A 24,584-nucleotide genomic window follows, 5' to 3' on the forward strand; every position below is an offset into this window, starting at 1 on the left:
CTTCCTTCATGATACAGTTTAGGTGATTTGGCTCAGGCTGGGCTGCCTCGGAATGGACAGATACCTGTGGCTTTGGAACACTCTTTAACGTGTTCTGGTTCTTGTCCACTTGACTGTACATGTTGGCAACGGATTTCTCTATATCAGCTATGTTCCGGATGTTCTGGAGAATGCCCTTCAGCTCCTGTTTGGGGGCTTTCGCTTCGGTTGGGTAGCGGAGAGGAGGAGGGGTGCATAAGGACACAGGGCGGAGGGAGGACATAGGTGTCAGGACAAAAGGAGAGGCAAAGATGGGGCGTGTAGAGGAAGGAGAAAAGGGAGGAAGGGGTGGTGGAGTAGGCAAATCAGGAGCAGTGGATGGGAAGTGGGGTGGGGGAGGAGGTATATCAGGTGTGGAGGTGGAGAGGTGGGGCGGGGCAGAAGGTATATTAGCTGGGGGGGTGGAGAGGTGGGGCGGGGCAGAAGGTATATTAGCTGGGGGGGTGTAGAGGTGGGTCGGAAGAGGAGGTGTATCAGGGGTGGGGGTGGAGAGGTGGGTCGGAGGAGGAGGTATATCAGGCTGGGAGCGAGGTGGAGAAGGTTCCAAATGTTGGGTGACATTCAGGTCGGGAGGGGCAGAAGGAGCAGGTGGAGATGATAGAGGTAGAGGAGAAGAAGGAGGTGGAGAAGTGGGAGGAAAAGGAGAAGTGGGAGGAGGGGGGGCAGGAGGAAAAAGAGGGGAAGTGGAAATGATAGAGGAGGGAGGGGGAGAAGGGAGCAAAGGGGGGGGAGGAGGAGGAGGGATATCAGGAGGATCAGGAATGATCTCTAAATTAATTTCATATGGCTCCACTATCTTGAGACTTGAACAACTGTGGTTGAACCTGTGCAGGATCGGAGGGGTTGGTCTGTAGCTTGGAGGTGGGGAGTTGTCACTCTGGGTAATGATTATGCAGGGGGGCAGGTCCCTGTTCCGCGCACAGCCTGAGGAGCTCAGCGGCGGGGGACAGCGAGGAGCGGAGAGCGAGCTATCAGGGGACAGGCTGGCCCTGGAGCCTGAGCCCTGCTGCTTCATGTCCTGCAGGGCCTGCTGCTCAAACTGCCCCACCTGCTCCTTGACAGACAGCTTGGTCTGTCTACTTTTATTACCCGGGACATCAAAGCTGCCCAGCTGATCCTTGCTGTCTCCCATCTCCATTTTCATCAGCTGTGTCTCCCACAGGACCTGGTCTGTGACTCCAGGTTGCCCGAGAGTGTCGTACCTCCATGCACCACAATGCTTCCTGGGCAGAGTCCATGAGCTCCCCGGTCTAGCCCCCGGGAACCGGAGCAAGGCCTCCTTCAAGCTCTTCCTCTGAGGAGAGTGCACGCCCAGTATATCGGACCTCCGCTGCGATGCCCCCATCTCCAAGCTACACAGCACCTCCCCGTCGTAGAGGGGATTCTCGGTGGTCAGCGGGTTCTCGTCAGACAGGAATGTGACGTTACTGGCCGATTTGGGCAGCTTGTCGTGCAGCGAGCCGTTGCCGGTGGAGAGCTTGTGTGCGGCAACGGCTGGCGAGGCGAATATGCTAATCAGACGCTGCCGGTCGGCCTCCTCCAGCACGCCCCTTCTCCCCCTGCTTTTTCAGAAATGGCAGAACAGAAACAGTCTTGGAAGGTAATGCAATGGAAAAAGGAAAAGGATGAACACTCCACACTCATAACTGAGCGTAAGCGAATAACATAATATAATAGATGCTTTATGTCTCTTTAAGTCTCTATTATTACTGCGGACAGTAAAATATTACTGTTTATCTCCACTGGGAGAGCCCTACAGTGTTGGTTCTTAAATTAAAAGTTAAAAATGACATAATAGAGTATATTTGTTAGAAGAGATAATTCCAGCATAACTGATTCCACTGGGAGAAATTAGTCCTGTTCGGGCTAAATGATCTATACACTTCCCTGAAGCGCTTCATGCCACTCAGATAAATACTACAGGGGATACTACAGCCAATAGTGATACAACCGTTATTGTTCTGAACAGGAATGGAATCTGGCACCATCGTTTACTCTGTTTCATTTAGCTACATATAATGTAATGCAGAAACGTATTAGATAATTTGCCGTCATCTGTGACGCTTTAAAGGGGCCCACAGGTGCATCCTGGCTCGATATGAAATAAAAACTTACTGACTGGACTGATTGATTTTCTGACAGCATGATCTCAAGACTGTTATTCATGCATAGAGATGAGAAATATCATTGATTTGACACAGTTTTGCTGTGTTCGCTCAAATTGTAATGAGAGTGGAGTGAATAACTATGAGATTCGCTACACTAACAGGAGGGGGCGGGCAAACCACAGAGCATTATTTTCCCTATGGAAAAGCAAATAAAATATTTAAACTCAACTAAAAGCAGCTGTGCAAACGCTGCATAAAAATATACATATCAGATACCAAATGGGCAGAAGATGATTATTACTAACTTTGCGAACATTAATTATTTAGCAGCCTCCAAAATAAACCTTTCTAAAAGCCAGTAGCCACAGAAGTTTGACGATAACGTAACAGAAGCAACGCAAGGAATCGCTACAACACAAACACACAAAAAATGGTACTTACTGAAGTCTGATCTCACGATTAGATATGATTGGATATAAAGGTAGAAGTAGACATACATGCATAATGTATTCATTTGATGTACTTTCTTGACCACATTAAAACCCCATTTGATATGAACTGTGTCAAGCCTTAAAATGAGTTTATACAAACAAATAATTACCAGCAACTGAAAAAAGGCAAGTTCGGTATATGTAATGATACAAAAGGAAACTGAGTCACCGAGTCCTCAACCCCAGTTTCAGGGTTTTTGTTCGAAATAAGCTACTTGTTTCATTATCAGTCAGACTCTTATACAAACCCAATCATTTGGATTCAGGTTCGCATTACGCAGCTCTCAGTGGGTGATACGGACCTTTATTAGAAGCACTGAAGACATAACTAGATACTACATTCAGGTAAATTGACCCCTGTTAACCTCACAAACCTTCCACTTCACTCACCAAATTTTACAGCAGTTTGCTGCTTGTGATGTCCTTTCACAAATGATGTGAACACAGCCTTGTTCCATCAGCTAGACATGCATTCCATCATCTTATGCTTATTTTAGGTTTGTTGCGGCATTTATTTGAATTAACATTTTCCTTTATTTGCTGCTGCTTAAAAAAACCCATTAAAAATTCCTTTGTTCAGGCAGCCCATTTAATGGGAAAAGCAACACAGAAAACACCAAAGGAAGTGACAAACAACACGGCAAAATTAGCTAAATGTTTTAGATCTCTTTCAGACGGCTGTCAGCGCCGCATATTTTCCGATGTCAAGTCTTGAGATGTTTTCTTTGTAATTATGACTCTTTCTTTGACTCCCTCGCAAATAAGATATTTTTATATCATTATTAATATGTACAGCATTTCCCGGATGAAATAATGTCAAACGGCTAAGTCCATTTCAGAATCTTGCACCTAAAATGATCACAAGAAACTGACCAACACCGACGAAGGTGTTGGATCTCGGTACGACAAAACGGCCGAAGTCGGGGAGGGCCAGTGGTGGCCGGGAAACCCACTTCTGCAAAGGAGTGATACGCCTAGTTAACCTTTCAGTCCTACCCGGTCTGCTTCTCTGCTGTTTCATGGAGGCCGCCGAATGACTATCTGCTGACCTTTAATCCGAGCAAAGAAATTTGCTCAAGATCAAATCAACAAATTTACGGAAACACCCACTGGCCTCGGCTTCAGAGAGGAGCGAGGCGGACCACACGTACATGGTGCTGTCCCCGAGCTCCTCGTAGAGATTGTTAGTGGTGCCGCCGGCTGATTTGCCCGCTGGTAGCGCCATCTGGATCCGTGCCGTTTTTGCACATTCAGCTTGACGCCTTTGGCAAATGGTGAGAAAAAAAAAAACGCTATTAGCATAATGCTGTGCTACATTGTAGGTGTTAACATAAATAAGCAGCTCCACACAGACGCCGCACACAAAACACATAAAATCAATTACGGTACATATTGCTAGATATATGTATATTTTCATTTATTGATTTATATTTATAGACATGAGTTAAAACAAGAGGCAGAACTATCGAAAAGTACTCACTCTTTGAATCTGTTGACGTGCGATGAAGAATAAAGACAAGAGAAGTTAGTTACATTACAGTTTAATACCGAATCAATAAGATACACACAAATTATGGGCACTCTCCCTGCAGATGGGACATTTCCTTCCCCTAGATTGAAAATTCAATGCTTTTTAATTAAACAACTTTAATTAAACATCGTACTTGCAAAAGAAAAAAATAATAACGACTTACTTAAATTTCTAATACAAAATACATATTCACTCATGTCCTTGAGGTAAATGTATGCAAGCAGACATTTTTCAGGGTGCAGAAATGCCACTGGCGTCCTCCTCTGAATATTATACAATGCAGTGAAAGAAATGAGTGTTTTCATTGCATTGCCATGACAAAGAAAGTAGAATTAAATGAATCCTTCTGTGTGCTTAATTTAACCTGTGATAACCTTTAGCCCAGGGGTCACCAACATGGTGCCCGTGGGCACCAGGATGCCCCCAAGGACCACATGAGTCGCCCGCGGACCTGTTCTAAAAATAGCACAACTCACCAGTGAGCAGCATCTAAAATTTAATTGTATCCTTTTGCTATTCTTCTTTAATCACATTTGCATTTATATAGATTTGAAAATGACAATATCTAAAAAAAAAAGCATTTAAAACATATTATCTACTATGCATGAAGTTTAGATAAGTTTAGGAGGGCATTTCAAACTGCAAGCCCTTCGTATGGCTCAGTATCCAAGAAGTAGCTCAGTTTCAAAAAGGTTGGTGACCCCTGCTTTAACCCTATTAACCACTAATATACCAATTCCTCCTCAGCTACTCATGGGCAGTTTAATTCATAGAATGCTGCGGCACCTCTGGACAAATTCCCATAGATGGTCTAGATTTTTCTGCTTAAGTCTGACTCCCCCCCCCCCACGCTACATATTTTTCATCTCCGGCACCTTCGAGTGTGCTCTCAACAAGGCACATCTTTGAAAGTGCCACACGCCACTGTCCTGCTTCTTTCAAAGTGCAAAAGAAGAAAAAAAAAACATCCCATAAAAGCAGCTGTCAGACTTTAATATTTGGCACAGAGGGAAATAAATGATCAGCTTTCAAGCTGAGTGAGAGGGAGATTAGCCTGGCTCTAAAAGCCATTTCCAAGACAAATCAGGGGGAGACAGACATCTCCGAATACCTGCCAGACATTTACTTTCAGTGCCCAAGCCTGTAAGCCCTACTTACTGTTTGTAGGTGACCATGACGATAACGATGGCAGGGATGCAGCAGAGGATAATGATGATGGCCAGGGTCAAGAGCGCCCCCTCGGTGTAGCCCACGGCCTGTGCAGCCTTCTTCACGCTGGCCACGATATCGGGGGAGCGGATCTCCAGAATGCGGCCACCCTGGCCCAGATAGGGCTGGAACTCCTTGTTGATGTCGAGAATCTTTCCATCCAGGAACCTTTTCCACAAACAGACGGACAGACAGAGACAGACAGACAGACATTCTCAATGAGCTCCAGGTCTTTTAGTAGCTGGACACAGACAGCTGACGTAGGCCATCATTTTCACAATGTGCACCATAAGTGCTTTTACCGAATCCTCACACTAACATCTCTATTTTTCGCAAGTATGCTTCTCTGTTTCCATGTGTTGGGGGATGATTCTAAATAAGGTCTTTGCATTACCTTGCAAATCTGGTCCATTAAGTATACAGTACATATTTATAACAAAGTTTCTGAATGCAGATGGAGTTCAGTGATTATTTTTGTGCTAACTGAAGCCATTTTTATGGGAAATAAAAATCTGATCATCACCCCATCATTTATTCCTTACAGGTATGTATTATTTCTAATTCCTTTCTGAATACACGCCTTTGTCGAAATGTATATCCCTCTTCGAAAACTGATCCTCTGACTGAAGAGATCTGGTTTTAATGCATATTTTATTGCTGTTGGTTTCCGTGAGAATAAACCCTCATTCTCAGGTACACTGTGGTTCGTTTCCCGACTAGGTGACGTGCTTCATCGGCTTCATCTGAATTCCACTTCCGGCGAAGCTGCAGTCTCAGGCGACGGCTTTTAACGTGGGTCTCGCTAAGTTTGGCGCCGGCTGAACTGAGAATAATCAAGTCAGGAATAGAAAGTTCTCTCACCCTAGTGACACTGCGGTTGAAAGTGAGAAAGGTTCTCCCAGCGCCCTGCGTTAATTACAGCCAGCCGTGCTAAAGCTGCCGCCCACGATAAGACTGACGTGTCACGCGCTACAGTGAAACAGTAACAAATTGCTTTCCGATACAGAAAACATCTCAACATCTGATACCATACTGACAGCACAGGACGGTAAAATATTATGAAAAGATTAATATTTTGCCGGCAAAGAAATTTCCCAACTTTGTTTTTACTACACGATTGTTTGGTAAAAGAAGTGAGGCAGAAACAGACAGGGATGGAGAGAGGGTGTGAACAAACAAGTTATTTCCCATATGGGAGCGAGATGCAGATGGTGGAGAGTGTTATAGTAGGAAATGTTGCCTGGTTTCAGATGTGAAGGGGGCAGTGTGTGATCAGAAGGTCCCAGGTTCAAATCCCTGGGTCAGCAGTGCGATTTCACTGTTGGGTCCATGTGCATGGTCATTATCCAACCGTCAATTGCTCATAGGCTCCTGCTTTCTCAACAATGCATTTGGTTTTGGCTAAAAGGACCAGCTACATAAATGTAATGCATTTCAGGTTATGGTTTGTCAGTGAGGCATGTAACCAAGCCACCAGCCACAGGGCCTCTCGGAGTCCACCGGGCAGAAATTGTGTGGAGACTTGTCTGCCGAGAAAGATGCTACTGTCACCTACCCGCTCCTGTCTACTATGCATCTATTGGCCGCCAACAGTACAAGGAGGACGTGTGCATCAAGTGAACTCACTTGAAAAGCTCCTGTCGAGATATGGCCCTGTTGGTCAGCGGGTCGACTGCGTACACCATGAGATCCGATTTGGTGTAATCTTCCTGCTCGTAGCCGTCTCCAAAACGGCGCGCCCCAATGGACTCCACCAGCACCTTCGCCCCGGGAATCTGATCCTGGACGTAACGCTCAAGAATCCTACATATTGGGGCAAATGCATTTTCTGGTTAAGAAACTGAAAACGTCTTTAAGAGTTCTACAGTACTTGCGAAATCGCTGTGAAAAAAAAGTCCGCACTTTAGCCAGTGTCTGAATGACTCAGTCTTTCCCACTAATTTCAGGTCCATCAAATCACATCTTAACACCGATGAGGTTCCCGATCGCAGACAGAAAAGAAAAATCATTCCTGAAAGCCTCAGACTCGACCGACGTCTCAGTGACCACACTTGGAGAGGAATAGGTTGATAATTACATCTCAAAAAATTGCCATACCGGGAGGAGAAATTATCCTGCTTTTAGGGCAAATGTATAAAACCAAGTTAAATATATTTTATTATCTTCTCCCTTCAGATCTTTTTTATAAAGTGCACATATGGGTGACAAAAGTTGGGTACATTACATAACACATCATTTCCTTCTAGGCTGATGACCCTGGTTCTTAAACAGGGTATGGGGTACGGCGAAGACCATCACAGCACGTGCAGTAAAAAAATAAAGGAATATCTTCCAGAACTGTGTGGCTAAATGGAATGGAATGGGAAGACTGGGGCACAGCGTACCAAGTGCCCTTCGCCTCAGCCTTTAGCTGGGACACGCAGAGCTCTCATCTCCGAGCGGCCTGGCATTCTGAACCAATTACCCGTTGTGCTATTCCGTCTACTAGGGACAAAAAGAGGGGGGGAAGGTATTCAGCTTAGATTGATGGGCTTCCCCTTGGGACGCGGAAAAACCCAGAATAACTGGGCTGGCCCGCAGCTGAGGCCGCAGCTGTGGGGTCCGAGGTGGGAGAGCGCCGAGCCCCCGGTCCCCGGCAACGCGTGTAGGCCGCTTTGTCGGCACTGAAAAGTGGGCTTTCACGCTTGCATGGCCATTCTCGTGCGTGTCTGGGGGCCATGGAGCAGGACCCAGCAGGTAGCTGGGATTAAAATGACCCCCTGGATTGTTTCGGGGGCTGGGGGGGAGGGGGCGGGTTAGTGATTGCTGCCTCTGGAGTACGGCGGGACGACGGTGTGGAGGCCTTGATTTTTCAGCGCTTGCTTGCTGTTTGTCAAGGCCGGCGGTTTGCCGGGACAAGAAAATGAATGCAAGAAAACATACATTTCACTCCCCGGATCAAAGACAACACAAGGCAAAATCAGTCGCCAAAGAGACGAAAACAAAAACAAACACGTTACTTATCAAGTGCAGGACAGAAGCATCTGTAGGATGTTAAGTGTGTTCAAGCACCGCAGAAGCAGGCCATCAAAGAAACCGCTATCAGGGAACTTATGGGAAAAAAAATCTAAAAGATTCACAAGTCACCAGAATAAAGCCTTGTGATTGGTTGATGGCCTGTGCGTGAAAGACACTCACCCAATGAGCTGTTCCTTGTTCTGTTCCACCACAGTGGGCGGAACGTTGGACACCACCACCTGCATATCCAGCTGATTAACCACAGATATCTAGGACAAGTAGTGTAGATTACAATTAATTGACTCTTTGTGTTTTTTCAATGGTTTCTTGATAAATCAGAGACTTCAGATCAAGAGAAAAATGCATATGTAGCCTTAATCAAATGCACTCTTCTGAACAAAAAACTAAATTTTCTGTTGATACCAGGTACAAGGAATCTAAAATTAGGATTCAAATTAAGTGCTTTTTTAAGCTGCACCATCACAAAGATGCATATACAGCGCCAGTCAAAAGTTTGGACACACCTGCCCATAGAAAGGTTTATTTGTGCTAATCTCTAAATTTTAGAATAATTACAAACACATCAAAACTATAAAACAACATAGAATTGTATAATGACCAGAAAAGTATTAAATTTAAGAAGTACATATACTGGGGGGGGGGAGGGGGCGGGATAGCAGCTCTGTGGGTTGGGACTCAGAAGGTTGCTGGCTCAAATCCCGAGGTCGGCAGAATGATCCCACCATTGGGCTCCTGAGCAAGGCCCTTAACCCCAATTGCCCCAGGGACTGGCTGCCCCTACTGTCTCCTCCATGCCAGTTACATGAGGTGGCCTCCTGGGATGCTTTTCCAGCTGTCCTGAAGGAGCTCCCAAGCTGAGCTCTCATTGGCTGCTTTTCTGTCACTTTCTGGTCAAACTCCTCCAAAACCATTTCTTCTGTGTTTATGACAGGTGGCCACTCTATCACACCCCTTAGTAGGTGGCTTGGCGTGCCCAAACTTTTGATTGGTACTGTATGTATTCTAAAGTTCTGGGTCTGAAGTTTTAAAATGCTTTCATAGGATGCTGAACTGCATGTTGCTCGCTGAGAAGGAAGCAGGAGGAGCGTGACGCCGGGAAATGGGATCTGCAGGTGAGAGGCTATCCCCAGTAGCATGGGGCACATAGCGCTGAAGCGGAAAGTGCCGGAAATGAGAGGCGTGCTTCTCCGGGAGGAAACCCTTACCACCACTTGTGCACTGCTGCTCATCCCCTTCCCATAGTCATCTGTTGCAATAACATCGAATTTGAAGTAGGACCGCCGCATGTTCCTGTAGATAATTGCCGATTTAATGATGCCGGTGTAGGGCTCGATGACGAAACTATCCTTGCCGTCAGTCGAGGGAGGTATTATCAGTCTGTATTGCATTGCACTGTAATTCCCAGTGTCTTTGTCCAGGGCCTGTCAAACAAAGATAACAAAAAATGAGCTGGACATCGGTGAGAAACCGAAAGATGTGCCGTGTCCTTAAATTGCAGTTCTGTTACTTCACATTAGGGGGAGACTTTGAGCTTTCAAAAAGTGCAACAAGGACAGTGTACTGTCACCCAGCCGGCTTCAACATTCAATGCGTTCCTCGGCCATGACGTTGATTTATAATACCTTTTAGGTCCGGGGGAGTGTAAAGCTACAAAGATAGCAATATACCCTCCTCTGGCTCTGTCATTAACACAAATGAGGTATTTTTAGTGTACTAAAGAACTTTTCCACTTAACGGTCCTCCCATCGTGTTAAGGACCATTGCAGTAAAGGTTCAAGGCCTTACTGGAACGTCTAACTCTGGTCTTAATATGATTAAACAGAAAGCAGGAGGATTAAAGGTTGTTAGAGGAAGGTGGTAAAAAATCCACATGCCACATTGTCTAAAGGTACAATGGATCATCTAACTAGACTCAACGTTGGCCAAGTCATAAATATCTAAAAATGAGGCATCAGTTTGATTGCTACCATAGTGGTAGTAAGGCTTCAGGATTGATTTGGAGGGAAACTTCCATGAAATTGGATTCGGGTTTTCTTTTTCCACAAGGAAATGTGTTGTTTTGATATCTATGGGGCAAAGGAAAAAAAATGGTCCTGTAAAAAGAGCTTGTTTTGTTAAATGTACAGTGCAAAAGATCACACCATCTAATTATGCAATCAGTCAAATACGGTGCCGTCTCTTCCTGGGGGAAAAAAGGAATTAATACTGTATCTATCATTCTCGTTTGCTGCTGTAACAACCACCCCGCCATACTTAGTTTAAAAACAAACAAAAAAAAAACATTTAAAGATTTAAAGGTAGATTAGTCTAAGCTATAGGCTTTTGACCTGCTTTGTTTCAGTTCATATTAATGTTCAGCGCCAGGGAACTGTTTTGAATGCGCAGAGATCTGAGTACCACTCCCACTGCGAGCGAAATTCAGCACCGCTGTTTACAACAAGCACAGAAGCAGCTCAATAACCCACATCTCAGCTCAGCTCAATCAATCAACTCTGTCCCACTTATGTTTTAATGATTATACCATTAGCACTCCCAATGAACAATTACTAAAAGAAAAACTCACACGATGACTAACTATCATGCTTAAACAACTGCCCCATCCCCCCAAAAAAAACAAAAAAAAAAAAAAAAGACAAACATCTAAAAAGAGCCCAGGCATCCATCCAGATCTGAGTAAGATTAGTTGTGTTTAGCAATTCACTGTTTCGTGCTCAGTTTTGGACGAAAATGAGAGAGGGTTTATGTTCGCGATTATTATTAACGATATTAATGAGAACTGCCCTCTTGTCTGCCAGCTGTCTCTCAGCCAACAGATCAGGCACATATAGAGCAGTAACACTACCAGCAATTCACAGATCAGGCTAATTAATCAAACAAACTGATGGCTTCAGGGGGAAAAAAGGCAAGACAATAAACAAGAGTGGGCCGAATAAAAATTTAGTTCAGACTGTTAGTCAATGCCAAGCTCCTGCTAAAAAGTGCTTATATTAAAACTGGTAGATGACAGTCAACTTGACATTTATATTGAGAGGACCCATCAGCATTTTCTGACACTGCCTAGGGGTTCAATTAAATAAAATAAATTTACTCTTCAATTTATCATACATAGCAAACACAGTGCTGAACATATATTAGGGATAATACTGGCAAGTTCTTCCAGCTATTTTGTAAGTAAATGTGCTTCAAACATAAACTACACTGTGTTACTAACGGCATAGTCCTACAAAAACGCAACAACTGAAATGTCTCTAATATGGTTACATTTAAGGATCCAGTAAACAGCTTTTATTTTCCCTGTGGCAAGTTTACGAAAGTCAGCCGATACCGAAAAAGCAGTTTATTTCTTGGCTGATGTCCACCCTTGCAGTTGATCCTAAGACATCAATGTCAAGGGCCTGTTTTGTCCACCCAGAGGTACCTCATTTAGCAGAGAGCTACACGGATTTCGGCTTGGTTTTACTAATCAAGGGAGATGTCGAGTTCAGATACTGCTTGTTTTTTGCAGTGATTAGAGATAAAGAATTCATACACTAAAGCCGGCACGATTAACTGTGTGCTGTCGATCAGCATCTGATATATCTCAATGGGAGTCTATAAAGCAGTCAACATGAAGAGGGCCTAGCCATGGTGAAAGGCAGCAAATAATGCTTCTACCTCATGTGGGTTTTGAAACCTTATTCCTCCTGCCTCTAGTGCCCAAAGCCACACTTCAGATATGAAAATTAAATTTACTTTTCACTAATAAGCATCCTGGGTCAGCAGGTACTATAGTGTAACTGTCAGCTGACTTGGGGGAAAAAATACAGTATAATGAAATACTTGCTGCATATGGCCTTGTTATATATTATCAGCCCTTCACTGCATGATTCCAGCACATTTGGAGTCCCAGACAAATTGTTATGACAGGAGGAAAATTCCAGTGTCAAATCCCATGTGGGGTTTTTTCTGCTGTTATAGTGTGAGATGGTAAATGACCCCTAAAGATCGGCTCCCACCATATCTAAACCAAAATACTACGCCCAATTTTTATGATAAACATCTTGGATTCTCAATTTGGTGGTATGACTTTCATTTTGTTAATGACTGTTGGTAAAAACACATTTTCTCTTTGGCTAATGGACTAACAACTATTAAAGCACTTAACAATTAAGAGTTAATTATACTTACAGTTAATCACTGTGTTTATTTAATAGCCATGAAAGTCATGTTTTCCCATCTTGCTCGCACTTCAGTGAAACACCGCCATCAATCTGAGATGGGCATAGCAGGTACTGTTTAATTACGACATCCGCCAGATTAAACGAGGGGATTCCTATGAAGCTTGAACTGAGAAAATTTGCAGGCAAAGCCCTCTAAAAGGCTTAAAAAACTGGCTGAACATCGCATTGACCAATGACAGAAAGCATGGTAAATTCACTGCCTTCTTCTGTACAACCGGCACACTACCTCTGACAGAAAAAAAAATTAAAGTAATCTTGGTCAAACAAACACAGTCAGACGCCTTGTCCTTACTGATGAAGGAGACTCACAAAGATGCAGAAAGCTGTGATTAACCAGCAGGTGTTGCAAATTTTTATACTAATGGTGATACTTTATTCACCATTGTGCAAATATAGGTGCATAGCAGTACTTTTACTTGCACATCCCGTCTTATTCTCCTGTGAGAAATGCAATATTTTATTTTTTTGTGAATAAGGATGTCGCTCAAGACCCCCCTGCGACCCTGAATAGGATAAGCGGCTACAGAAAATGGATGGGCCCAAAAGATTACTCTTACTCTTACAGCCATGAGACAAAACTGTAACAAATAAGAGCCATGCTTCTTACTATTAACATTTGGTAGCTGCAGCCATGTATTAAAAAAATGCCATGCAAGCTAGCTAAACCTGCTACTTAGCTATATTAACTATTTGATAAGAACACCACATGCTAATCAGCTATCTATATTTTAATTTAAGAAAAATATTTAAGTTGCTTTTGCTTTTCATTTTAAAATAGAACAAACAGTTAATCTCATTTATTAACGTTAATCAAGGGCCGAATGCAAAAAAAAAAAAAAAATGATAATAAAGCCTCAATAGCCTGAAATGCTAGCACAAACAGTACATTCCAACGACATTAGGACTTTTCTTAAAAAATCCATACAGGTAGGAGATTTGGCATGAGATAATAAATGAGTGTTATAGTAAGCACAGTAAAATTATATTTATTTGTTTACCCAGCTGTTTTTTGGAGAAATGCAGCAGCTTACGACTTTGCAGTTTTTACCGAAGTAACTCTGACTAAGCATGGAAGAGCGCGGCCCCTTAACCACGGCGTCCGCCGCATTCCCCCTCCGTGCTGAGACGGGGCGGCACCAGTCCGGCATCCCCTCTCACCTGGACTTTCAACACTGACGAGAAAGTCTTGGCGTCCTCTGCCACCCCGCCGATGTACAGCTGCTTGGTGAAAACAGGTGGGTGATCGTTCTCATCCTGGACTTCAATAAACACTTTGGCTGTGTTAGCTGAGAGGAATAAAAAAAAAAATACGACTAAATAAGAAACACGATGAATCAGCTGCAAAACATGTGTGCTGATACACATGTCCGCAAACTTGCACATGCATGCAAAAAAGCAAATGAGACGAGGGTTACGGATGATGGATGTGAAGCGGGATTCCGCGGTCGAGTACAGTGATGCAATGAATCACATGACATTTTCTCAAGTCAGCTGGGAGGTGTAAAATGCAGCAAAGAATGTATCGAGAGAGAAAAAAAAAATATATATATATATACACACACACATACACACACACACATACATATATACAGATATACATAGCGACAGCACAAACTCATTGTTCATTCCCAAGGTGGACACATGTTCACGCCTTTACACTGCTCTCCTAATGGACTGTATGATGTAAGAGGGTCACGCTGGATGCCTGCAGGCAACCACAGGGAATGCCTGCCGCTTTACGGCACACAGGGCCTGAATCGCTGATGTGGGGATCATCATTTTCGCAAAGCATCCCCATATTGTTTCACGCACTCGTGACCCAGCAGGGTTCCGTGCTTCGCCAGGCCACGTGGTCCCTGTTTATCATTCTGCTGTATCTCAAAGTTAAGCAACACATCAGGTGCCAAGAGGGTCTCTTAGTAATGAAGGGCCCTGAATGTGTTAACCGATCCCACTGTGAAGGAGCGCGATTTTATTTATTGTGCTGGACGGAGCTGTGTGTTGGTGCAGCTGTTCAGATGTTTCCTGTCATAGTCCCTGCTTTACAATCCATTTCAGGCCCATTGATCATGACACGCAGGCACATCTACACTCCGCTGAAATGTTTCACTGGATAATAGGCTCATAACAAAAACGAACAAAGAAAAAGCAACTCGGTTTAAAAAGCTCTTATTTGACAAGAAATGTTCAAAAGAGCATTCTGCGGTCATATCGGAAAATGCACAAAGTGCGTTAAATTGATTCTAGCCATTAATACGGAATAATCAAGATGAAGCAAGCTGAATTTAGTTAACAGGAATGTGACAGTCTTAATCAGTTACATTCCGTTTTAGCTGCCCTGGCTTAATGAATATTTTATATTTTATTGAGCTCCTCACCACTTTGGAATAATCAACAAAATAAATAAAACACAAGGATTAGCATTTTCCATTTACTTTTCTGTAGTGGTCTGCTGTGACTGTTTTTAGTGGTCAGTCTTTGATACGCAGAGCAGCAAACGCATGACTGGAAAGCGCAATGACATTTCAATTCTTCAGCCTTATAAAAATCTTTTTGAAGTCACTACTACCTTCCCAAGCTATGCATAATGGTTTTGACAGACTTACTCTTTGAAGGCACTCGGATATTGGACTCAACGATGCTCAAAGAGTCCGCCTGGACACGGAGGACATAGCTGGTGTTGGACTCGTAGTCTAGGGCCTTGGCCGTGAGTATGACTCCAGTGATGTTGTTCACAGCGAACTCTCCTGGTGGGGGAGACACAGACATGGCAGGATGACCAACATGAAGATGGGTTCCGCTGCCATCTGCACGGGCTGTTCCCATGGCAGATGTAATGAGCTTCACAGAAAACTATCAGAGACCGTGTAGCAGAAAGTGTAAAATCTACACACGTTTCATGTCCTTGACAACGTTTCACGTCCTTGACAGGAAGTCAAAAATCTACAACTGGGGTACGCAACCCTGATCCAGGAGTGAAGGCATCTAGCAGGCTTTCTATCCTACCTGATGGGTTACTATCTGCCCAGCATCAGGTGTGGCTCATAACAGACCAGGTAGGACAGAAAACCTGCTGGGTACCGACACTCTAGGATCAGGATTACCTTCCCCCGGTCATCCCTCCAGAATTGGATGCAGGTCAAGTAGCATTTGCCCAAATGCTCTGGGAAATTATTCCCTGATGTAGCCGTGATATTTCTCCAGAAGAACGAAGTCTGCTGTATATACCGTTGATATACCATTTCCATGGCACGTGCAGGAGGGTCACAGTAGCATCTCCAATTGGAATTATCTTGGAATGGATCCACCCCATGATGCTTCATAAGATGTCTGAAAACTATGTACTGTACCATTCTACATTAAACAGCAATTCCGCTAGCCATGCATATGTTATGCGTCTTATTTCGCTTAGCATGTAACCAGGCTTTTAAATATGCATTGCTCAAAACATGCAACGCTAAAACATTTTACAGCATAAAGATGCTGACTGCATTTCTTTTGATCAAAAAAAAAAGCTTTTTGCATAATTAGACATTGGACCAGCTGCTCTCCAAGCTGAATAAAGTTACAACCACGGTTATCACACATTCTTCATCCCTTCATCAGTTTCTCTCATGATAAAAGCCGGTGTTGTTTCTCAGCATGTACAAGCAGGATTAGGCAAATTAGCGGCATATCTTCATCTGTCTGAGAACCAAAATGGAGTTACGGAAGATACGAGGTTATAATATAACGTTAACACTTATCTGTTCATCTGTGGTAATGCTGCTTCTTGGCATATTAATGACATTCTGGTTCTATGAGGTCACATTCGAAGACTGGTTGTACTTTTGTAGCATCATATGAGACATAATCTAACACGTTTCTGCTTGTATTATGAGTAAATTGTTTCTTAGATTTAATGCTATTTAATGCTATTTTATAGAATTTAATTCCCTCCCCTTGTTCTGTTTTTTTTTTGTTTTCTTTTTATTACAATTTGTTTCCCTGTCGGAATTTGTTAGCTTTTATTAATGGCGCTCTGCTTTTGACGCAAAAGAATGTCTATAATAATCTCAGTCAAAAGGCAGCCTAAACAAAACAATCTGCCACAATCATGATGCGGGTTCCCAGGGCTAAATGCTGCTGGGGGATTCTTCATATCTTCATGACTGATTTTCACTGAATTTAAAAGCAATTAATCACATCGATTCTTTGGTCTCTCATTAAATTAAACGAGTGCAGTGTTATCTACACATTTCCTCAAGTTGACAATTTAAACTTCTGAATCCCTAGAGGCACCTGGGAAAGTCTCTCATCACTGTACGGAACAAGGAGACCTCTTATTATCCTTCACCACTTCTGACACGGTGATGACACCATGGAAGACGAGCCAAGTCCTCGCAGATCAAGCTGAGGGTCACTGAAGACAGAACTGAAGTCCTAGGAAAGCACTGGCACTCACGGCCTTCGTTCCCCTCCACGATGGAGTAGACGACCGTCTGGTTTACGGCGGCAGCCAGGATGACACCGACCGCCGTCCCCATGGGAGCGTTCTCGCTGACGGGGGCGAATCTGCACAGGACAAGGGGAGTGGGTACAGAGAACAAATGCAGGGAGCTGTGGACGCAGAGAAACCATGCAAGGACGGCTATGAGACCCGAAACCGAGCTGCCAGCTTCCCATCCAAATCCAGCATAGACATATTATAGCAATTAAAGAGTGATTCTTCGCATTAAGGGATGCACTGTGTAAGACTGAAAGGGCCATAAAAAACATGTATGTGTTTTCTAATCATTTCCATCTACATATGTTTTGGTGAAAGTCAACTCTAGGCAATAAAATTAAACATATAATATAATGAGAGATTTTGCTATATTCTGCTCATCCACTCAACTAATAATCACCCTGGTCACTCGCTGCATTGTCCCCAAGGCATGGAATTCCATGGCCGAGATGACAGACATATACAGTACAGATTCATTCACACACTGGGAATTCATTCATTTGGGAATTAAGAAATGCCAGTTTACCTATCTGGCTCTTAATGGTGCCCTGTCAATGTCTACACACTTTGTTGGGAGCATTTGGGTCGGGGACACCCAAATCCCAGAGTGATGTCACCGTTGGGCCCTTGAGTGAGGCCCTTAACCCTCTGTTGGGCCCCTGAGCGGGGCCCTCAACCCTCTGTTGCTCCAGGAACTGTCTGACCCTAATTTCTGAATTGCACGTTGCTTTGGATAAAATGTAACTGCATGTCTTAGGACTGTGAGGGGAAATCGCCACAACACAGGAAACCATACGAGGTCCAGACACACACAGTGGGGGAGGGGGAGTTGACATCGAACCCTGGAATGGGTGAAGTGTCAGGGTCACTAGCTGTTACTCTACTTAAAGAACAGTTCTCAGTAACACATTACATTTATAGCATCTTATTTATATGCGGGAAAAAAATCAATATTATCATACAGCAATGGGATGTAATATACTTTAAAGGTTATATTAGCATAGCAAGATGGCAGGGAAGGTGCTAAAAATGACAAAGAAATGGAGAAGCGAGAGGTTGTAAGATTAAACAGCAGGATAATGATTTGCCATTCGTTAATTGTGTTAACTTACATCAGTTGGCGTTTCCTGGACAACAAAATCAATGAATATCCGCTATTTCAAACCACAGCACTGTCCTAGCAACAGAAGCATCAGAGCGGCATTCATATCTCATCTAGTTTTAGCCTGTAACCATGGATATGATAGACTCCTGCCACAGAAGAACACACGTTACGATCTGTCTTGGAAGTCTAAACTAAAATATGCCGTGGAGGGGAATGTGTGTCGACAAGCTTAATGATCTAAGCACTGCCCAGGAGATTGAGGTTAAAAACAGGTGATGCCCGTGAGAATTTCAGGCATCGAATGCATTTCCTAATGCATTATGGGAAAAGTTTTAATAAAAAATTTAATTAGTATTTCTACAGTTAGTAAATAGATATTATTACTCCCCTCTTCTCTATTAGTGATGGATGACTGATTAACATGATCTAAAGACATATCTTTCAGACTCTTTCCCAATCTTTAACATTAATGGTACACTGGTACATGTAACAGGCTTACAGGTGTAGCACACGTTTTCCCAAAGGTATATTATATATGGTGTCCTTTTTACATCTGGGCTTTCACATTACATATCAAGAGAGACTTTCAGTAACAGCAGGTGCAACCTTTCCGCATGTTTCGCATTGGGGTCATAATTAAACATAATGCGAAGGGTAGAGAGCAGAGGTCCCTGTGAGCAGGGGCGGATTAAGGTGTACAGAGGCCCCTAGGCTACAGTAGTCTGCGGGCCCCCCCAACCCCGCCCCCCTCCGCGCCAATGGGGGCCCCTTGCAGGCTGGCACACGTGGGGCCCCTAGGCTTAAGCCATATCTAGCCTGTGCGTTAATCCGCCCCTGCCTGTGAGCACTGCTTTTAATATAGGGATAGTAATGAGATTGGCAGACAGGTCTGTCTGTTTCACCTACTGTTTCACCACCAGGGACTGGAACTGAATGTCCTATCTGCTTTGCTGTACTTCCCAGATAGTACTATATGCATAAATATGTGTAAATATTTATATGCATGTATGTAAACGGTTTACATGTGTACAAAAATGCATGCATGCATTCAACAAATCATTCACTCACACACATTTCTGGCTGCGAACTTGCTTTAAATTATTTGGAGAATGAAATACAACCGTGCACTGAAGCAGCCCAATATGCAAAGGAAACACTTTTACAAGTTAAAAGCAGAACACATTTAAGTCACGAGTCTATAAAAGGGTTAAATATGCATAACCGGCTCAGATATATTGAAGGAGTGCTCAACTGGAACTTCGGATTAGGAGATCTGGAACAAATGCCAAATAACTAATTCTTAAACCAACTGACATGGTATTCGGCACAGCGGAGAAATTACTGAACCGGATGGAAGGAACTATTCATTTATCGCATAATTGCTCTGTGTCCAGTTTTATGATACAAGATAATTACCATTGTTTCATAAATGGAGCCTTGATAATCTTCTGAAGAATCGGTGGAAACAAATCACCGTGGTGGGGAGATGAAGCTGTCACGGGTGTTTCACAGGCCTGACAGGACGCTGTACGTTATTGACTCGCATTTAAGCACAACGAACTAGGATGATCTGGCTGAGAATGGGTTTAAAATCGAAGCTAGGCGACTGAAAAGCACCCGTTTTCGTGGGGGAAGGAAGGGCTTGCCTGTTTGGTCATGATTTATTCAGAGCTTGTGAATCTACACATGTGATACAAACTGACTCTCACGATATTATGCATGTACACGTGCAGCTACGGAAACCAGAAAGGGACGACGATGTAGCAGCTGCAACCTTCTGCAGCTTCAGCGTGGCCTGCTGACTCGAGGTTGACACCCTGCATAAGTGACGTGACTATTTAGAGTCAGTGGGGAAACTGTCAATCTCCGTGCAAAAACTACAGGAAAGAATATACACAGAATGCCTTCTGAGTACCAGTATGGAACGTAAAAAAAAAAATTAGAGCCCATCGCTTAGGAGTACTATATAGTGTTTAAAATTGCTTGTCTGTCCCATTACCGTAAATGCAAATGAGCATAGGGCAAAACACAGACGAAAGGAACCGAACGTGCATGCAATGGTGGGAGTTGAGTATCAAAAACCGAGCAACAGATCTGCCACAGAAACCATTACAAGGTGGCCAGTATGGAACATCGTCCTGTAAATGGCTGTGTGAAATCTCCAGCATTACCACCAGTTACATGTGACACAGGACTACAGTCATCACTGTGCTGCAATCTTTGTTGTAGCTGCTAGAGAAAATTAGAAGATAAAGAAAAAAAGGTTTGTGTTCACTTTGCCCTAACAGCTCCTCTTTTTTTTAAAAAAAACCAGAAAGCTATACGCTAACAAAAAGACAATGTGTCTTTCAGCCGATCCTGTACCGCTGCCGTGACCTTTGCCCTCTAGGCACTGCTGCCGTCTCTCTGTCTTTCCTAAAGGAATCATTACTGTTTGCACAGTAAAGTTGGCTCCGTTAAACATCGCCCGGAATTCCACAGGATCTTTTTAGGTGCCCCCCCCTTCCCCCCAGGTAACCCTGACCTAACAGGCCGGAAATAACCCGATAACACACGTAACCTCACTGGTTTTCAAACCTCACCGAAAAGCTGATGGATTTTTGTCCAGACTTCACAAAAAGCTAATAAATTATGCCGCTTCGCATTCATACAAGACATTGTTTTTGAAGAAATACTTCAGTATTTTTTTTGGTTTTGTTCCCCTAAAAAAACTAGATAAATCCAAATATAAAAAATACCCCTTTCTTAAACTGATCATGCAAAAAAAATGGGAGGCACTTTGCCCCGGGTTCTGCTGGAGCTGAGGAAAGAACTGATTTGAAACTGTAATTCTGACCTATCCTGTAGAAAGACCTGCTGGAATAAGCCACCCAACAGATATTCATCCTGCTAATGCAAAAATACAACAACACAACACTCCAAATTCTGCTTTCTTCTTCCTTAATGTTGTTATGGAGGCCAGCCTTCTCGATCACTCGCCGACAGTGTGTGAAATTCACTGGTGGTTTTGTTATGCAAGACCACGCCACTGCACAAGCCCTGAGTAGTTCATTCACCCCACTAATCTTGCTACCCATAACCCTCACCCCCCACAAACACACACTGACAGTTCCCAATCAGGACTTCCTGCCAAAAGAGGGGTGAACTGTGTTTGTACAGATAACACACTGAATAGTCATTCTTCTTCTGACACCTCTCTAATGGCGGTTGAGAACAAGCAAACAGTTAAGTGTGAGAAACTAATGAGGTCTGCTGAGTGCGACCAGGATCACAGCCGCTTCCATCATGCCATTATTTGCTCTGTGGGCATATTAATCTGCACTAAAAGGTAAGGCACTCATAAGAGCACTAAGTCAGCCAGTCCAAAGTTATCGTGTTTGAAAGTCTTCCAAGTGACTCGTACAGAGTACAGGCTGGTGTCCTGAGAATCCCTATTGTGCTTGTAGAAAGCAAACATACACACAAGCAAACATGTTTTTGCACACAGTTGTCACTGAATAAAACATACTTGGTTTTGAAAGGCAACAAGATGAACTGAAATGCATTTTAAAAGCTCAGTAATTATCCTTATAAAGAGACCCCATTGGAAATAAAAGTTCAGCATTCTAGGACAAATTTGCAAGGTTAATTTTTCAGTTTTGCTGTAACAATATATACAATAAACATACTAAGACAGAACCAATGAAATCTCAGGACAGCAGGCTACATTGTAATCGACATAGGCAAAAAACGAACGGTGAGCAGAGAAAACGCAAAGACAGTAAAAAGCGGCATTTAACGAACTTTCCGGAAAACGTGTGGCATTCAGAGCAGCACCGGGGAGAAGGCAGCCGGGTGAGATCCCTCGGAGAGGGGGCACCCTTCCTCATCGCGCCTCACGCTGGCCTCCAGCCTCGTCTTTTACAGGCGAATTTATGGCGTGCTTGGGAAACGTAACGGCGAGATAATTTAGCAGTTTCCCTTCCATCACGAGGCATTCCGAACTGCCGTCAAGACCTCTCCGGCATGGAAAGAACGCAAGATCGAATCACAGCAATAAAGAACTTTCACACACACACACACACACGCACACGTAGGGTAAACATATCCTTATGGGGACCGCTCATTCATTTCAATGGGAAAAATGCTAACGCTAACTATGACAACCTTAACCCCTACCCTGCCCTAACCATAACCATAAGTAACCTAACAAAATACAAGATTTTTTGCATTTTTAGTTTTTTCATAGCAGTCACCGATTTTTATAAAATAGAGTTTTCCCTTATGGGGACCAGGAAACCGGTCCCCATAAGGGAAAAAAATGGATATTTATCACGTTATGAGGACATTGTGTCCCCAAAAGGATAGGTGAACCCGCTCACACACACACACACACACACGCACACATAAAATATGTGTCTTGCAGTGGAAAGTAAACTCTTACACAAGCCTTTTAAAATTTAAAGCCACCCCGGACTATTTGGTGGCAACCTTTTCAGATTGTTAGGATTACCACTGATGGCAGAAAATAAGCAGTAAATGTGGTAACAGTCAAACCTCCGTCTCTGGCACTTGTACAGCATTTTGGAACCTTATCGGGTTATAGGACAGATATTACCATCATCACATGATGCGCAGTGTGTCACATGACTATGAAAGAGTGGCACAATGGGTCAGTAGATAACTGTATGACCTCACGCTTTCAGCTGCTACCCTGGTTTGTGTGGGTGTGCCTTGCGATGGACTGGGTCCAGGGTGGCCCCTGCCTTTTGTGCTGTGTTCACCAAGTGGTTACAGAAAATGGATGGATGGTTATCAGAGTGTTCCAGAGTGCTCACAAGTGGTATCTAAAGTCTGCCGAACATCAAATGACTGCCAAAATGGCTTCCTAGTAGATCGTTCTTGTGTTCGCCGGCCTTTACAGCCTTTAACAGAGCCGTGACGCAAATGCTAAAAGCAGCGAGGACACAACGTTAAATGTATAATTTTAAATAACTTCAGGTACTTAGAAGCACGGATGGAACAAGAAGAGGCTGCAGCTACGGTGTGAAAATGCGACAATGAAAAGGGAATTACTATAAAAGAATTACATCACTACTTTACTACAGAAGTCTTTCAGGGCTGTTTTGTCGTTTGTGGCTTTAAAAAGTTGTGGACAGAAAGCTGCAGATAACGGTAAATGAGGACTTGGGAATGGTGTCAAAAAACTACGCTACTTAAGAATTATTTTACCCAAAGACGATTGTGATTATTGGCTGTTCCTTAAAAATGTAAGCAAGGATCCTGGAATTCATTGAGGATGGAAAAAATATGGATGATATACTATTCCTTTGCATCATAGTTTGTGGTTTTGGATGGAAGTAATTAATTTAATACACAGAGCTTGGGGGAAAAAAGACTTACAAGGGGCTGTCATAGCAATGCCCTGTGTTTGCTGAAGGGCTGCATGTAAAACGCCTGAAGATGAAACGGCATTATTAAGGTCTCCAGGAGAGGATATTGCCATTCCAAATATGTCATCATTGTATGTGAGAGCTTGGGCATGCTGCCTGCAGACCGTTAAAAGGAGAATCCTTCCAATGGAGAGACGAGGGACGCTGAGATACTGTACCCACTCCCATGCTGACAGTCTCTTACTAGAGACGGATTTCCAATCAAGCCCTTAAGATTGTTACGTTTTGGCAAAATTTGTCCTGAAATTTATTGAGCAATCACTGTCTCTACAAGCTATTATTAATTTAAAAAATAAATGCAAGTAATAATAATAATAATAGTAACAATAATGAAAGCTTGCATTAACCAATTTCAAGGTGTGTTTTTTTAAACCATCATAGCTCTCTGAAATTATAGTGCAGTTCACAATAAAACAGATATAATATTTTTTTTGTCTCATTATTATATATAATCCAGAATTTCGTTTGGTAGGCAATAAGCAAGACCAGAGCTTCGTAACTTGTGCGTTTAGCAGATGCTAGACAAAACATTCAAAGAGGTCAAGGAGAAGAGAATGACATCTGGAGAGGTGATAGCACTTGTTAACTTCATGACTGCGGAAAACGCCTATTGAATCCCCACAAGCCTGAAGATCATACATGATTTATAGTGCAGATTCTAAACAATTCTGAGCCACAGGCCAGACATTCATCTTAAATTATTCATACTAACTTTGATGGAAGCTCCCAAATGAAGTCACTGAACAAATACAGCAGATAATCAGGTGTTTGATTAATATATTACTTTCATAAACACAACATAGCCTTTAGAGATTTTTTTATTAACTTCTGCTCCTTCACAATCAGCTAAGCAGTGACACCATAAACGTATCACCTTTTAGTTGTTTACCTGTTATGTGCTGCTTAAAACTGAAATGCAATATCAGACTCACGCAATTATAATAT

At 43.2% G+C, this 24,584-nt stretch overlaps 1 protein-coding gene across 2 annotated transcripts in view; it reads right to left on the reverse strand.

Moving 5' to 3' along the window:
* Window positions 1-24,584, reverse strand: part of pcdh15b (protocadherin-related 15b) — a 155,563-nt gene that overhangs the window by 7,624 nt on the left and 123,355 nt on the right. The window contains exons 25-33 of one of the 2 annotated variants that reach the window (XM_023830939.2): window positions 17,061-17,170; window positions 15,223-15,363; window positions 13,775-13,902; window positions 9,602-9,817; window positions 8,556-8,644; window positions 7,005-7,181; window positions 5,328-5,546; window positions 4,119-4,127; window positions 3,790-3,900 (exon numbers count right to left, since the gene is read on the reverse strand). In XM_023830939.2, coding sequence (XP_023686707.2) covers window positions 3,790-3,900; window positions 4,119-4,127; window positions 5,328-5,546; window positions 7,005-7,181; window positions 8,556-8,644; window positions 9,602-9,817; window positions 13,775-13,902; window positions 15,223-15,363; window positions 17,061-17,170 — 1,200 coding nt within the window. Of the gene's footprint in view, window positions 1-3,789; window positions 3,901-4,118; window positions 4,128-4,572; window positions 5,547-7,004; window positions 7,182-8,555; window positions 8,645-9,601; window positions 9,818-13,774; window positions 13,903-15,222; window positions 15,364-17,060; window positions 17,171-24,584 lie in introns of those variants that run through there. The other variant, XM_072703571.1, reaches the window with a different exon arrangement.

This window comes from Paramormyrops kingsleyae, chromosome 20, assembly GCF_048594095.1.
Source record: "Paramormyrops kingsleyae isolate MSU_618 chromosome 20, PKINGS_0.4, whole genome shotgun sequence".
NCBI lineage: Eukaryota > Metazoa > Chordata > Actinopteri > Osteoglossiformes > Mormyridae > Paramormyrops > Paramormyrops kingsleyae.